We start from the raw sequence: 16,066 nt of genomic DNA on the forward strand, positions 1-16,066 counted from the left end.
CCAGGCATCAAGAATGCTGGTCATTGGAAGCCCGCTGTTCGGTGCTGCTGCAGGATTTAAAGGCCTGCAACATTCTGAAGGGAAATGCATTTCTGATGCTGATCTTTAACGTATTCCCACCCTCTATGGGCTGCACGGTGACACATGGGCATCTCTATGTCCTCCGGGCAATTTGAATGAGTCAACTCTTCTACTTTGTTTACTGAAGACTGTGACTAACAAAAGAGAACTATTACACACTGAAAGGGTCCCTAACCTACATCCTCTTACCAGCCCTAGAGATTCTAGGCATTGAGACCACTGACAGAGGGTGGGGAAGCAAAGATTCAGCCATCTGCTCAGTTAGTACGAGCCATCTTCTACTCTTCTCACCTTATTTACTCACTAAGTGCCTAGCACCAAACACAAATACAATTGTGCCGAAATATAGATCTGAAAAGTCCTCATTAAGAACAGCTTTGTAACCCATGTTCCTCCAGCGTTCCACAGGAAGCAGAGCCAAGGCCTAGTGTTACTGAGCAAGCCATCACCTTACATCATGCAGCATCACTCACTACCTCTCCAAATCACCAAAGGACAAAGGAAAATCTGGTGGGGACCTTGAACACCCATTCGTCTGCCAGATTCAATTTTCAAGTGCCCAGCACTTCCATCCGGAACACATGGAAGCTTTCACACATACCTTTGAGATACTATAAATAACATACTGCATTATCAATTACACAACATAAACTAAGTGTGTTCTACTGCATCAGGAGCAATGGCCTACTTCTGGAAATTCTAGTTTAGGTACCCTCAGATAACATGCAAGCCTGGTCAGGAAGCATACTAAGCTGGAATATCTTCCATTTGGCATTGAGCAAGAGGTTGAACAAGTTCTGCAGCTATGCAGTAACACAAACAACTCACAGCAAAGAAATTCTCTCAAGTTCCAGTTCTCTTAAGTGAGCTACTAGTTAACATAATATAACCCATTTTGAATGGGAAGTGCTGCAGGAACATAGCAACACATTTGTAAATATTGTGTTGCAAAAGAAAGCCATTTCTGAGTGAATGACAGAAGTATTTTCAGCTCTGGAAAATCTTAAAGGCAAGAAAGTGAAGCGCTCAATGAGAATAGAAAACAGCCTCGTTTTATAGTGTCAGAGCTGTTGGAAAGGGGCTACCGCCACCTTTTAAAAGAAATCCTTTTTAAGTCAACTTTTCAAAGTGAGCTCATGCACATTATTACACAGATGTAAACTCAAAACACTGCACTAACTTAAGCTTTGTGTAGATGACAACTCTCTAGAAAATAAAGGCCAAGATATCATGCTTACTATAGGACCTAATGCAGGTTACACCTTTGTGTAGTTTGAATAACCTGCAAATGGAAGTTACATACAGTGCAATCAATTTTCTTTTGGCACTATTCCTGCAATTTACATGATATTTTAGTCTGGATATTCCAATTAGTGTCAGTTTAATTCATTAGTGCCGGTATTAGCATAACAACCATTGGAACTTTTATGTCATGCAATGGGAATCAATATAGATGAACTCTTTTTCTCTGCACATCCACTTACCCTTCCCCCTCTTCTCACCCACTCCCAAGATTTTCAATCTTACCAATGTAGAATGTAGAAGGATGGTTTTCAATTTCAAATATGCCCCTTGTTTTTGGATCAAAACGAAGCCATAATCCAATTGCCAGGACTGCAGTTCCTGCAAGCTAAGACACAAGAGAAACAGATCAAGTATTATTGGACGAGACATTTTTCCAAAAACAATTCCGCCGTCTTAGACATTTTTACCAGTGTTTTCCATTTGTGTACTTGCCAGCCTATGGTTTTTCATCCATTCACTTTAATGGACAAAAAAACCACAAGCTGAGGAGTACAGAAGCAGAAAACTCTGGTCTTATGTTTTTCCTCAGAATCAGGAATAGCAAGTCAAAAAGGACGCAAGATAATGCTTTTCCAAAGGCAGTATATTTAAAATGCCTATTTATAAATTGAATGTATTTATACAAATACATGTGCAAATATTACATTTATATGTGACATACTGTGCCCGTTTCTCAAGCTCATTCATGCCATCACCAATTAGTGGATGCCAGAAGTGGTTGAGATCAAGAAATTTTAAGTAATTGTAATAGGTGAGCAATACAATTTCTTTGTTTATGCAGCCACATCTGGTTATATGTTCAGATTTAGTTGGGTAACTGCACAGTACTTGAGAGGCACACTTTTATTTAACTACCTATGGTGAATGAGGAGAACAGGTCATTAAGTAAATTTGTTATCTGAGTAACACCAGAGATCCATTAGTGTTTTAAAATCATGTCAATTTGTCAGTGAGAGAATCATTACTTTTTACTTTAAAAAGCATTAAAATGGTCAAATGTTTCTTCATTAGCAGAATTACTACTGCAAATAGTCCAAACTAAAAAAGTACATTTATTCAAAATAGGGAGAAGACAAATTAATGGCTTTAGATATGAAAACTGACCAATTTTATCAGATGTAAAAGATATTTTTTTTAAAAATCAGTATATACACATTGTATCATTTAAAAACTACATGAAATACACAAACTTTGAGATGGAACACATGCACCAGCATAACTGGACTAGTCAAGAAAGGTTTTGACTAATTCTGGTCATTTTGACCAAACCATTCCTTTATAACTGATCTTGGGCTCTCTTTCCTTCCCCAAGATATGTCAAGAACACATGCAAAACTGGAACAATTCCACCTGTCATCGTAAATTGGCAACATAAGAACTATCAAGTACAGTTCTGATAGAATGTAAACAGATTATAACTTTGGTTTCTAAGAAGATGCTAAAATATTGCTGGGGATAAAATCCTTTAGTTTAGGAGAATAATCAGAAATTTTCAGATCCCTTATCTAATAATCTCTGAATTTGCCTAGCACTCAAAACATTTAGATTGTGAATTGTGGTTTTCTAAAGCGTGCCATCACCTTAGATCTAAAATTCTTCTAATCATGTGTGTAGTTCAGTGACCCAGTACCCTGTCATTGTATTTTGTTGTGATTATTTGTAGAGAGAAGAGCCTTAATTATCAGCAATAGCACAACCACTATGCTACATCTTGTACAGTATAGACAGCTAGGTTCCCTAGCAACAATACTCAGTTGGGTATTATCTGTACTTCAGTTGATATGAAACCGCCTTGCACATACTCTGCTTATTGGACAGAAATTTATTCCTCTCAAGGGGATATATCTTCCTTAAACTTATCTTCCTGACCAGCTACACTCAAAGAAAATACCACAGACTAACTTACATTGTCCAATTCAAAAGTTACAAAACTTCCCCCATTTTCACCTTGTTTTCATGTGTAAAATAAGAATCCCAATTTTGGAATTTTTCCCCTTTCATTTAAAAAACAAACATTGTGAAGAGTTACAGAATTAAACCGCGAGGGAGACAAGTTAACACCCGCAAAAAGACATATTAGCCCAAAATTTCACTTTAAATCGTTTGTAGAAGTTCAGCTGGCTTGCGTCAAGAATTTAAAATTTCTCCTACCCAATTTCCCAGATGAAGTTGGCGAGAAGAATGAAGTCAAGAAACAAATGGAATAATTATCTTCAAAAAGGAAGTGACTGTACATTTTGCTTACAAAACCACAGGCAGCAAAACTGGATTTTTCTGTGGCTTCCATTTTAACTTCATTTTACAGCGAGGTTATCAATCATTTCAATAGACTCTCACATTTGAATAGAGGCAGACATTCACCGAAAGCCAAATAAAAATGATTAAAGGCTCCTTATGTGCAATCAAACTACAAAATTTAGATATAATGACATAGCTCTAGATATAATGGATTCCTGTATCAGGAAAGCAACTAGATTACATGTTGACACCCACTATTGACTCAAACATGCGAGTAATTAAACTATTACCCCAAATTGTCTCAAGTACAGGAACAATCTGTAATCTTACGTGGTCAGTAACAAGAATGTGTTCTGGAAAACAGACAAGAGACTTACATTAGCTCTCAGGCAACAAGCTGTATTTATGTACAAAATTAAGTTAATGATGAAATGACAAGGGTAGAAAAAACTGCAGCAGTTCAAAAAAAAAGTAAAACTAGAAACATAGCATTGAAAGTGAATGTATATTCAGACCCAGATTCAGAATGCTTCCCTTGCAGCTTTAAGTTCTTATATGGGCTTTAAATAAGAGCATGTACTGACAAAGCCTACATTCTGTATGTTTCAACACATTCTGCAGTGCAAGTGTTTGTCATCTCTTACTGGGATCTAATCTGCACTACGCCAACTCATTTTTTGTTTTACTACTCTGGATTTCAGACAGACTGCTTCTGAAAACTGGGAGGCAGGCTGCTGTAATAATTAAATGCTGGTACATTGGTTTCTGCTTCATCAGTGTGCCCAAATGAATTACAGCACAATGATGATTTCCAAATTGAAGGGACTCAAGTTTTGGCAATTTAATAATTGAAGTATTTCAAAAGGAACTGTACCCCACCCTTGCAAAGTGAATCAGCTCATTACTCACTGGTATAATTCCAGAAGCCAGAAATCTAACACTGCAACAGCACTGTCAAAAGACAAATTCAGAACATTACTCAACACTCATGGTAAAGTAGTTCTGGGAGAATGAGGCAGTAACCAGGTGAACCAGCTACTGAGGACCAATATTTATAGTGTTGTAGTTGTTTGGGTGTGCAGCAGGAGAGGAGGTAGGTAGGGAGAAGAGAAGGCATAAATATTTTAATTACATTAGATCATCTGCTGTGACATTGCTCACAGGTAGTCCGGGATCTGGAGCGGTTCTCAATGTTTACTGGGGTCCCTTGGCAGTCTAAACACAACAGTGGTTTGCCCCATTGGGGAAAAGTGGATCACATGACTAAGGATCATTAAAGTTGGTTTTTAATTTAACAATTTAAAAACTAAGGTTTTTTCAATTCTTGCCCCCCAGGTTCCACTTTTGGAGTCAAGCAGCAGGAAAAAAATTGGTGAAAAGCTTGACTTGACTCCCCCCCCACCAACCACAAAAGAACTTGGGTAAATTTGAAGAAAAAAAACAGTATTTATATAGATCACCACTAAAATTCAAGAGAACAATCAAAAGACTAAAAAGACCCGGTTAAGCTTAATGACAACCCAGAATAATCTAGGAGACACTGCCTTTTACAATGATTCTAAACACTCCAGTGACTAAAGCATAAAATGGCATGCAAGGATAGGTTTTTGTTCAAGTCATCCAAGGAACCAGTATTAATATGAAGTATCCCTAAAAAGTAGACATTTTAATTCCATTAACCCAGCATTTCCCAAACTTTGGGGCATACCAAGAGGTCGGAAAAATAAAATATTTTCAGAAAAAACTATGTTGAGGCGTGTCCCAAAATGAACACTGCCTTAGGCTGCGATAATCTACTCACGTGACCGGGGAAGTCCCACAAAATGGCAATGACGTCACTCTGGCAAATGACTAATGGGCTGTGTGTGTGGGAGGCAAAGGGTGCAGGTCCTCTATGCCAGGGAAGCGTGCCCCACAGTTTGGGAAATGCTGTTTTACAGTAAAGACCCATAGGGTATGAGCCAGTACCATTAGGAAAACAGTATGTTTTATTTTTATACTTGTGACTTATTGAACTTTGTTTTATGTTTTATAAGTTATCAACAAATATCTAATGTTTACGTTTATAAGGGGGGGGTGGAGGGCGAAGGTGCTCGCCTTCACTACCATGGGGCAGGAGCCATAATAGTTTGGGAAACGCTGCATTAACCATACATCATTATTTCCTCAAAGTCTGTTCCAAGACATACCCACAATACTTTCTCTCTAGATTACATAATGATAACTCCACCCTCGCAACTAACTCCAATGTGTTCCTAATTTCAAGCACAATGGATACTGTAACTCCACTGCACTGCAGTATACCTCAGATACATTGCTGACCAGCCCGGTCTGACCTGCTATATACAGCAAGTACCCAATCCGCGTACATAGTGGGCTCCAAGATTTCCTGCTGAAAATAAAATCAGGTCCAGATTCTGAGCTCGTCGCAAGTGTGACATCCGCTACATGCATGCCAAAGTTACTGATAAGGTGTGCACACCTTTCGATACAATATTCAGCTTGCAGAAAAAAGGAAATTTAGGGATTTTTTTCCTTCAACTTTGTACTGATCCACTACTGAAAAGAAAATCCAGGAATTCATTTTGTAAAACACCATTTTAAAATGAACCTTACGTACGGCTGACAAAGTAAAAATACTGTACACTTTACGAAATATAGGTCCAAGTATTTGGAATACTATTTACCTACCACTTAAAACCTCAAAATGCAAGCAATCTTTTGTTTTTTTGCTCAAAGGTTCTCCCTTCTCAGTTATTTGCATTTTTCTGCTTTGCTTCCCATGGGGATTTGCAGTACTTGCGTAAAATCCAAGTATTTTGTTTATTCATTCCTCTTCTGCTCCCCAAAATGTTGCATTGCCCCCCTGTTATTTACATGTCAAGATTTTTTTCCCTTACTTCCTATGGGTTTGTAGTTGATGCCAAAGTGGCTGTTGTACACAGTCAGCAAACACCAGCAACACACTTCAAGCTTTAAGCTCACTGAAATGGGAAAACCAGCTGGTGGCCAGGGATGCCAGAAGAGGATGCGTGGCAGCCACATTCCTCTCACCCCCTCCCCATTCAACGCAACCAGACACTAACCCATACCAATATTTCCAGACTCTGCCTCAAATGCTCCCTATGCTTCCACACGACAGGACCCCATTCCCTCTAAGTCCAGTATTGTTTCTCACCCCCGCGATGTTGTCAAATCACAGGATCCCTCCATTTCCAATGCTCCAACATCCCAGGTCCCCCCCCCTCCCAGTTCTGGCAGACTAGACAAACTACATGCCCCCCCACCCTGGATCCCAGGGCCTCTTCCCAAGTGTTCCCAAATATCCCCAAATATCTGGGACCCTAATGTTTCCAGGTCTTCCCCCCTCTTGACTCCACCTTGCATCAGGGCCTTTTCACTCAGCCCATTCTATCCTCACACCTGGTTGAGTTTGAACCATGTAGCAAGGAACTCCACAGAGAAAAGTGCAAGCATAATTCAATGTTTACTTCATATAGTTAAGAAATGTTCCATGCTATTTGCTTCAGTAGCTCAAATCATGGATATATGTACTCCATGCGCTTTGCCATTCCAATATAAACCAGAACTCGGGTTGAGAAGGGTAGACCAAAGGTCACACCACAGATTTAGCCAAGGGCCCAAAAGGGATCAGGTGGAGGTCACACCAAATTGGATTAAGTCTCCACCCCCCCTCAATGCTACTACATACAAACCCCCTTTCATACTCCCAGATCCCAAGACCTTTCTACCGATTCCTTCTAGGTAGACTGTAGTGGTTATGGTAGAACAACCCAGAGGCCAGGAGTTCAAATCCCACCATGGCAAATTGTGAAACTGAATTCAATAAATCTAGTATATTGTGGTTGGTCAATGTCCTAATCTCCTTCTAGAAAAGAAACACACCATTCCAGTCGCACACTTTGTAGCCAATTCTTAATATGGTCTGAAGTGGCCAAGTCACTTAGCTGTAAAATAATTACTATGAAGCAAGGTGGCCTACCACCTGGGGATGGGCAATAAATTTGGCCTCGCAAGTGTTGCCCACATCCCAATAAGAAAGACCCAGTACTCCCTTACCCAAGGCACCACAGTCTCACAGGACTCCAACATTCTCCCAAAGATTGGGACTCCCCTCCCCAATACTCCAAAATCCCAGCATCATCTCTACTACTCCTGGTGCTTCCAGAATTCAGGACCACCATGCCAGACTCCAGAAATACCTTCTCCACTATTCTCCGATCTAAAAATTCCCCACCCAAAAATGCTTGCAGGATATATCACACACACCCATAACCGTTTCCTCAGCTTTCTCTCCTTCGTAGTCACCACAATTTCCTGTTTTCTACGTGCTGCCAGCAGCCAGTTTTCCTCCTCATGCCTCCACTAATCTTATAGGTTTCCACAATCCAATCCCTAAACCTTCCCCCTCCACCTGTCACACATCCAACTTCATACTCATGTAACAGGCTCCCAACACAAACCCCTCCCCTCTGGAAACAGCAAGTCTACCATCAAAGCATTACAACCACACAATAATCCTTCTTCTCTTATCAAGCATACCCTTCAACTTCCCCCGAGTAATGCTGTGGGATATCTATTGTACGCTATTGCACAATTCCTGTGATACTTTAAACATTATAGAGCAGCATAACTGTAAATGTAACACCTTCCTGTCACACTTAAGAATTGAAAAGGACTTGCATTTATAGTGCCTTTCACAACCTCAGGACATCCCAAGTCACTTTACAGCCAATCTGTGCACAGCAAGGGTCTACAAACAGCAATGAGATACATGGCCAGGTAATCTGTTTTTTTTTAAAGTGATGCTGGTTGAGGGATAAATATTGGCCAGGACATCATGTGAACATCCTGCTCTTCTTCAAAATAGTGCTATGCAATCTTTTGCGTCCACTTCAGGGGATCGATGGAGCCTCGTTTTAATGTCTCATCTGAAAAATGCACCTCCTACAGTGCAGCACTCCCTCAGTACTGCACTGAAGTGTTAGCTGAGATTGTGTGTTCAAGTCTCTGAAGTAAGGCTTTATCAGCAGCAAATTTATTCCATTTACCCAATCAGCTGATTCTAACGTGTGCCTCCCAGCCATGATCCTCATGTCTGATGATTGAGACATTTTATTCTTTAAATTTTAAGTTAGCCAATTTAAGGTAGACTTTTTTCTTTAAAATAATTTTCTTCCTGTAAACTTATATTCCCCTCCACCCACTGAAGAATGGATTTGCTGCTCATAGTGGTATGGTTTAAAGTGAAGTGGCCCATTGCAGTCAGAAAGAATATAGATTGCAACCTTCTATCCATAGACCAGCAATGGTGGATAGGTGGCCAGAGGACAGTCTTTAATTCCATGAAAAGGTTACTCGAGCGGAGATTGCAGGACTCGAAAACTAGTCTCACGTCTACAGCAAGTAACAGACTTTCATCCCTACACAAAGGCAATCACCACAACACTGAAGAGCACAGAAAGCAGCTGTCCCTCCATCACATACACTGGAGTCATCCCAAAGACACAACGACGGAGCAGGCTCTTACCATGGGATCAAGTTCGAACTATGGATCTCAAAGACTACATCATTTCATCTGTCTCATAGAAACATAGAAATTGGAGTAGGCCATTCGAGTCTGCTCCACCATTCAACACGATCATGGCTGATCCTCTATCTCAATATCGTATTCCTGCTCTCTCCCCATACCCCTTGATGCCTTTTCTGTCTAGAAATCTATCTAGCTCCTTCTTAAATATATTCAATGACTTGACCTCCACAGCCTTCTGTGGCAGAGAATTCTAGAGGTTCACCACCCTGAGTGAAGAAATTTCTCCTCATCTCAGTCCTAAATGTCCTACCCCGTATCCTAAGACTGTGACCCCTCGTTCTGGACCTCCCAGTCAGAGGAAACCTCCTTCCTTTCTGTTGCCACTTCCACCGCCTCTTGCATCAGCCTGGTCTCATCAGGCCTCTTTGCCAATGGACCTCCTTACACCCATCCCTTCTATGGCCCACATCTTAATATCTGCTATCATTTTCCTGTTCTGACTCTTGCATGTACAACTATGCATCAGGCTGCATATTTGTTGCTGCACTGTCCCCAGGCAACCCCAGTCTACCAATCCGATCTCTGTCCCCATCCCCAACTTCTCAACATCCTCCCAGCACTGAGGCAGGAGCCAGCTTCTTGTGGGTTTTAATGAATTGACAGTTAGTTCCTAGGTTAGTGTAGAGGACCAGGAAGAGGAAATACAAGTGCACATCATCCATTCCACCATGTTTCACTCTTCCCCCAAACGTGCCAGACCCTCTTCCACCCCACCCTCCCCAATTCAGATTAGCACACTGCAGTCCCCAATAACAGATCCCCCCAATCCTAATTTCTCAGCACTTCACTATCACTAAGCCTACATCATCTCCAACTATTACCACACACCTCCTGCATACAAGTAATGTCAAACATCTCCCCTGCCATCTTCCTTTGTATCCTGAGCTTCAAAAAAGTAAGACAAAATTCAGTAAACAGCTTTAAATGCCATAAAATTGGAGACCCGCCAGTATTAGTAAATTCCATTACATTCATCATACCCACAGTAATGTGGTCACTTGGACTTCAGTAAAGCATTGTAATGAGTGTTTGAAAGTTTTACATTTTAATAATGGAAAACATCTAATAGTTGGATTATAGATTTTAAATAAGCTGAGCAGCAACATAGACCATCATTGCAGACAATACACAATACTATGACAGGTCCGATTTAACATTGTGAGAAATTAAAATAAGCATCTTTGTGGTTAATTTATCAGAGATTGTCCATTTTATACAATGTATTAGAAAGGTAGCACAACAGTCAACTTTGACTGTACAGGTGAAAGGAGGCAATGCCTCACAATGGATGTGCAACAACAGCTCACAATTCCTAATGTTGGCATGGTTACTAGGATCTATCCCAATTAAATCATGCTCACAGAGGACAGCAATAGACCTTCCTTAGTATAGGAGAATGACTTTATAAACTTGTGGGGCAATTTTAACTCAAGAAACATGAATAGGAACTACTAATTTAGTAACTAACTACTACATTTAGCAACTAAAGTGTTGGAAGACGCACAAGGTCAAAGATCAAGAGACACATGGGTTGTAAACAACAGTTTACAATCATTGAAATACAACATAAAAAGCTACGTTGTCTTTCCCCCACGAAGGTACAATTGGTAAATACAGCAGATTGTACTGACGTACCACAGACCAGAAGAGTGCCAAGTTTGATCCCCATTCTGTGCCAAGTTAGCCAGTCTGCAACTAAAAAAAAGTAGGGAAAAGCAGAGCAAAGACTTCTATCCAGCAACCTGTGACCCAGGAAAGAGATCACGCAGTGTCCAGCGGTATGCTTGGAGCCTTCCACAACCGTTGGGCACTGCAGGATATTGGTTGTTTCATTGGCCATGAGGATCAAATTTTAATTTAAATCACATACAATTTTAGTTTGGATAGACCACTCATATTACTGGCAGTGAGTATTTTAGTTTGCTGTAAACTGGTTGCCATTTCACAGTAAAACAAAAAGATAATGGTATAACTCCCATTCTGAATGAGAAGCACAGGGGTGAGTGATTCCCAAAAATTTGGGTTTGACACTTGATCAAACCTGGTTTAAAATATGTTCAAAGGGATCCTCTTGGTCCCCTGGGCACTTTATGAAAAAGTTGTTATTTTTAATGTTGAGTGAGCATGCTCTCACTGAAATTGAACAACAGGAAGTGGAGCTCTGTGCATATATTCCTAAGCATATGATTCAGATTCAGGCAGTATAAGAGGGGATGCTGTGATGCAGGTTCCAGCTACTCCTGGTCATTCCCAGCAAAATGGACCAATTGCACAGGCAAGCCCACAATTCCTGCAAACTGAAATGTGAGGTGAGCTGGGAGGCAGCATGCCTTTGCGTGAACAATAAACCCCTTATGTTGCTGATAAGCGCATTGGAAATAGTACCAGCTGCCTTGTGCTCTCCTAGTCTCTGCAAATCCTGTATCTCAACCTGTAAACTACCAGCTTTATTAAGTAATATTAAAAGAAGCAACAGCAAGCACAGATGTCACTAGACTACAAAAATTTACAGCCCCTGTTCCAAAGCAATAAAAAAAAAGCTCAATGTCCTGAGGCTTTCCATGATGACACTTAACTTGGACTAGCATCTATTTTGTAAAATTTAGACCAAAAAAAATTGGGTATTCAGGAAATGTTCCCAATAGTTGATTTGGTGAAGTAGAAATCCACTCAAGAGCCTAGTTATGTTATACCATGTTCTATGAAATCTGAGCTGATAAGAGTATCAAATAAAATATAACCATCACTCAGGAGGATTCAACGGCATCAGCCCTTCTCCCAGAAACTGGTTTCCAGCCATCTACCCCTTTTCAGGACAAGGTCAAACTGTGACAGCCTTGCTGGCAAGACCGATTGATGGTACAATAATATGATTGATTACTGGCTACGAGAAGGGAACCAAATTAATGTTAAGTGTTTATATTGCCTATGTGAACTTGCCAATTAACACTCATTAATGCTAAGGAACATTAATACATGACAAAAAGTGTAATTTAGGTATCTCACCGGTTTGTTCCCAGCCAGCAGTAAACAAATTAAAGTGATTGACACTTAAATATCATTTAAAATGTCCCTTATGATTGGAATTATGACAGATCTGAGCTGTCATACAAGGTATTCTCAGACTGGAGTCTATTCTATAGCTACTGATCTTAGATCAATATAAGTGCAGCCTTATCGTGCTGTAACGTTTTGATATCCTACCATCTGTACACAAGTCAAAAGTATAGCAGCAAAATACAAAAATTTTCACCGCCCACTCAAAGATTTGGGGGATTTAAAAGCAAGTGTTCACATTATAAGTAACAAGTGATCCTCATTCAAAACATGGATCACACAAAAAAAAAATCAAATGAGTATATTGCACTTCAGGCTCCTTCTCTCTCCCTCTCTTTGTTTGCAGCTAACCTATAACTTCTGTAAGCAAACTGAGTGAATTAAGAACCCAAACCTACATCTTTATTCCCAGATGTCTCCAGTCAGAATACTTGGATTTAAAAAATTAGCACCGAATGGTGATAAATAATTCACTGAAGAATAAGTGGGGTGCCCACCCGGTTCTTCTATCACCTTAGAAGGTTTTTCTCAAATGTGACAAGTTTCGGTTTTGAATTCCCTGAAAGTTATGGGCTAATAATGTGCACAGAGAAGGAGGGGAAAATATGAAAAAAATGCAATGATATTTCTCATTAAGATGTCTGCACATCTGCGAGGTCCAAAATAAAACAATTTTCTGTAGTTTCCAAAAAAAAAGGATGAGGGAAATGGATCATCAACATTGTGCTAATTCACAGTATTACCCTTTACTATGAAGTTTGGGCCACAGAAGTTCCGAGTACGATCCAGCATAAAAAACAATATCCTCTTTGGGGAGGAAGTCGTTACTATACACTAATGCCCTAGAATTGGGCACTTCCGCAAATAAATGTGTCTAGAAGTCCTTGTCTACTATGAAATAATGAATACAAAATTGCACTAATATTCACAAGATTAACTTCAGTGCAAACATTTGAGACTTTTTTTTCTTCAAAAAAGTACTTCAATAAATGAGCAATTCCTTGGAAGGGTACTACCATGTTCAGCAAGTTTGTTCAAAATGGAAACCCCAAAAAATGTTTGACTTGTCAGAAAGACATAAAATAAAGCACTACCATTTACATGGTGCATTTATAAATAAACAAACAATTTGCCAAAGTCTGTGCCTTATTGGGATTAAAGAAAATCTAACAAAAGAACTAGTATAGAGTGGAGGCGTTTCATAGAGAGTCAAGGTCAGATATCTGATCCACCTTCTTTCCTTGGTTTTAAGAGATATTTCTTAAACACATATGCAAAACAACTTGCATTTATACAGCACCTTTAAAATAGGAAAATGTCCCAAGGCATTTCACAGAAGTGTAAGCAAAGATTGATACTGAGCCAAAGGAGATATTAAGAGGTGTGGCTACAATCTTGATCAAAGGTTAAATTTTAAAGAGCATCTTAAAGGAGGAGAGGTTTAGGGAGGGAATTCCAGAGCTTAGTGCCTATATAGCTGAAGGCACAACTACCAATGGTGGGGCAAAGGGAATGGAGAATGCACAAGAAGCCAGAGTTGGAGGAATACAGAGTTCTTGGAGGAGATCACAAAGATAGAGAGGGGCGTGGTCGTGGAGGCACTTGAACACTAGGATGAGAATCTAAAAATCAAGGTATTGGTGGGCCAGGAGCCAATGCAGGTCAGCAAGCAAAGGGGTGATGGATGGACGGGACTTGGTGCGAGTTAGGATTCGGGCAGCAGAGTTTTGGATCAGCTCAAGTTTATGAAGGGTGGAAGATGGAAGGCCAACCAAGAGTATTGGGATAGTCGAGTCTGGAGGTAACCAAAGCATGGATGAGGGTTCCAACAGCCGATAAGATGAGGTGGGACGGAGATGGGGGATGTTACGCAGGTGAAAGTAGGCTGTCTTGGTGATGGAAGATATGGGGGGTTGGAAGCTTAAATAGGACGCCAAGCTTGCAAACAGTCTGGTTCAGCCCCGACAGTGGCCAGGGAAAGGGATGGAATCAATGGCGAGGGAACAGTGTTTGCGGTGGAGTCCAAACACAATGGCTTCGGTCTTCTAAATGTTTCACTGGAAGAGCAGTCGAGCTGGATATAGTCAGCATACACGTGGAATTGATGCCATGTCTTTGGATAATGTCGCAGAGGGGTAGAAAATAACACACCCATTAAGTCATAATTAAGTGATTAGCCAAGCAACAGGAGTTGCTACTTTATGGAAACACCATACTGCACTTTATTAAAAATCAGCCAAGCACACAAAGGCAATCAATTGTTATAACAATGTAATTACTTTAATAATTATGTTTACCTAATGAAGTCAGGAGTTTGTAGACCAATGAGCATTTTGCAGAACTTTCCTACTTTTCAGCCAACCAGAACCTCCCCTCTATAAACAGGTATTTCCACACTTTTATAACAGGTGAGGACATGCTCTCTACAACAACACCACCAACTTACGTTTATAGTATTGCAACAGCCATGTTTGCCTTTAACACTCATTCACCTGGAGATTCCGAGCAGATACCAGTACATCTCAGACTAATGTGAACTATATCCCACTTCACAAGCAAGAAGAGTCACAAAGTGAAACTGTTTTTGGAACTTAGTAAAGTGGGAGCAAGACCTTAGTCAGAGTTGAGCAAAGTTAGCGAAAATACTACATCTCACCGCAGATCTAGAACAATTACAAATTCAGATTGGTTTAAAAATATACTTTCCAATTTCAAGTTCCAGAGATTTAAATTCGACGGTTCAGAAAAAAAAGCAAAACGGTTGACCACACAGAAACCTTTTTACACGGTTACATTTTTATTCCTGTCTAAACTCTTTTGTTTTCCTTTCAGTCTTAACATTCCCCCCCCCCCTTAACAACAAAAAAAACCCCAAACTTACCCAGAACAGGAAATTAAACCCAAACAGTAAGTACTTAACACACTTCATGCCACCGTGCACCATTTTGAGGCTGAAGAATGGATAGTTTGCAGAGGTTTTCTTTGCCTGAGCTGTGGATAATCCCCGACTGGAACCGCCTTGCACTCCGTTCCAAGGATCCAGCAAACAGACGAATGCACGCAAGCGCGGAATGCGACCTCGCCCTTTCCCAGATTGCTTACAGGTGTAGAGAGGGAGGGGGTGCTGGAAAGGGCGTTGCGTTAGGCTGCGGCGGACTGGGCTCTGCTCGGGCTGGAGAAAACGCACGGGTGCAGCGTGCTAGTCTAAGTAACACTCGTATTGCAGGTAGTAGTTCCGCTTTGTGTGTGTTTTTCCGCTGTTGAGATAGAATGGGGCGTGGCGGCTGACGTCTTTCATGGCTTCGAAGATTTGTTTCCATGGAGATGCAGGACTTGTTTTGGTTCAGTTTTTTTTTTGATCTGAGGTACATCCTGTGAGGCGGGCTGAGTGAATTGCGAGGAGGGGATGGTTAAACATTTATATTCATTTTTTTAAAAAAAAGTTTTGTTTAATGTAACCACTTCTTGCGAAATATAGTGCGCTGGGAAGGCGCTGATAGTCAGCCCTTACTTAGTCATGGGAAATGCGTCCTCTGCTTTATCACCCTCTTTTAATAAAACCCGTATAGGGGTTGGCCCAGTGTCATCAACCCAACATTAAAGAAATTTAACAAAAGTACCCTGAAAGGCATAACTAAATCATACAAAAAAAAATGGGAAATTTAGCAAATTAAATCATAATAGAATTACCAGTGTCCACTAAGCACTCCAGTTCCCATGACTATCTCACCATGGTTCTTTTATCTCAAATGTAGGATTTACAAAGGAACC

General features: G+C 40.4%; 1 protein-coding gene across 1 annotated transcript in view; it reads right to left on the bottom strand.

The window, feature by feature from the left end:
• LOC137341576 (CD9 antigen-like) overlaps window positions 1-15,334 on the bottom strand; it is a 32,461-nt gene extending 17,127 nt beyond the window's left edge. The window contains exons 1-2 of the mRNA XM_068004791.1: window positions 15,177-15,334; window positions 1,609-1,711 (exon numbers count right to left, since the gene is read on the bottom strand). Coding sequence (XP_067860892.1) covers window positions 1,609-1,711; window positions 15,177-15,239 — 166 coding nt within the window. The 5' untranslated portion in view covers window positions 15,240-15,334. The remainder of the gene's footprint in view (window positions 1-1,608; window positions 1,712-15,176) is intronic.
• Between the last annotated feature and the right edge of the window lie 732 nt (window positions 15,335-16,066).

Source organism: Heptranchias perlo, chromosome 24, assembly GCF_035084215.1.
Source record: "Heptranchias perlo isolate sHepPer1 chromosome 24, sHepPer1.hap1, whole genome shotgun sequence".
NCBI classification, from domain to species: domain Eukaryota; kingdom Metazoa; phylum Chordata; class Chondrichthyes; order Hexanchiformes; family Hexanchidae; genus Heptranchias; species Heptranchias perlo.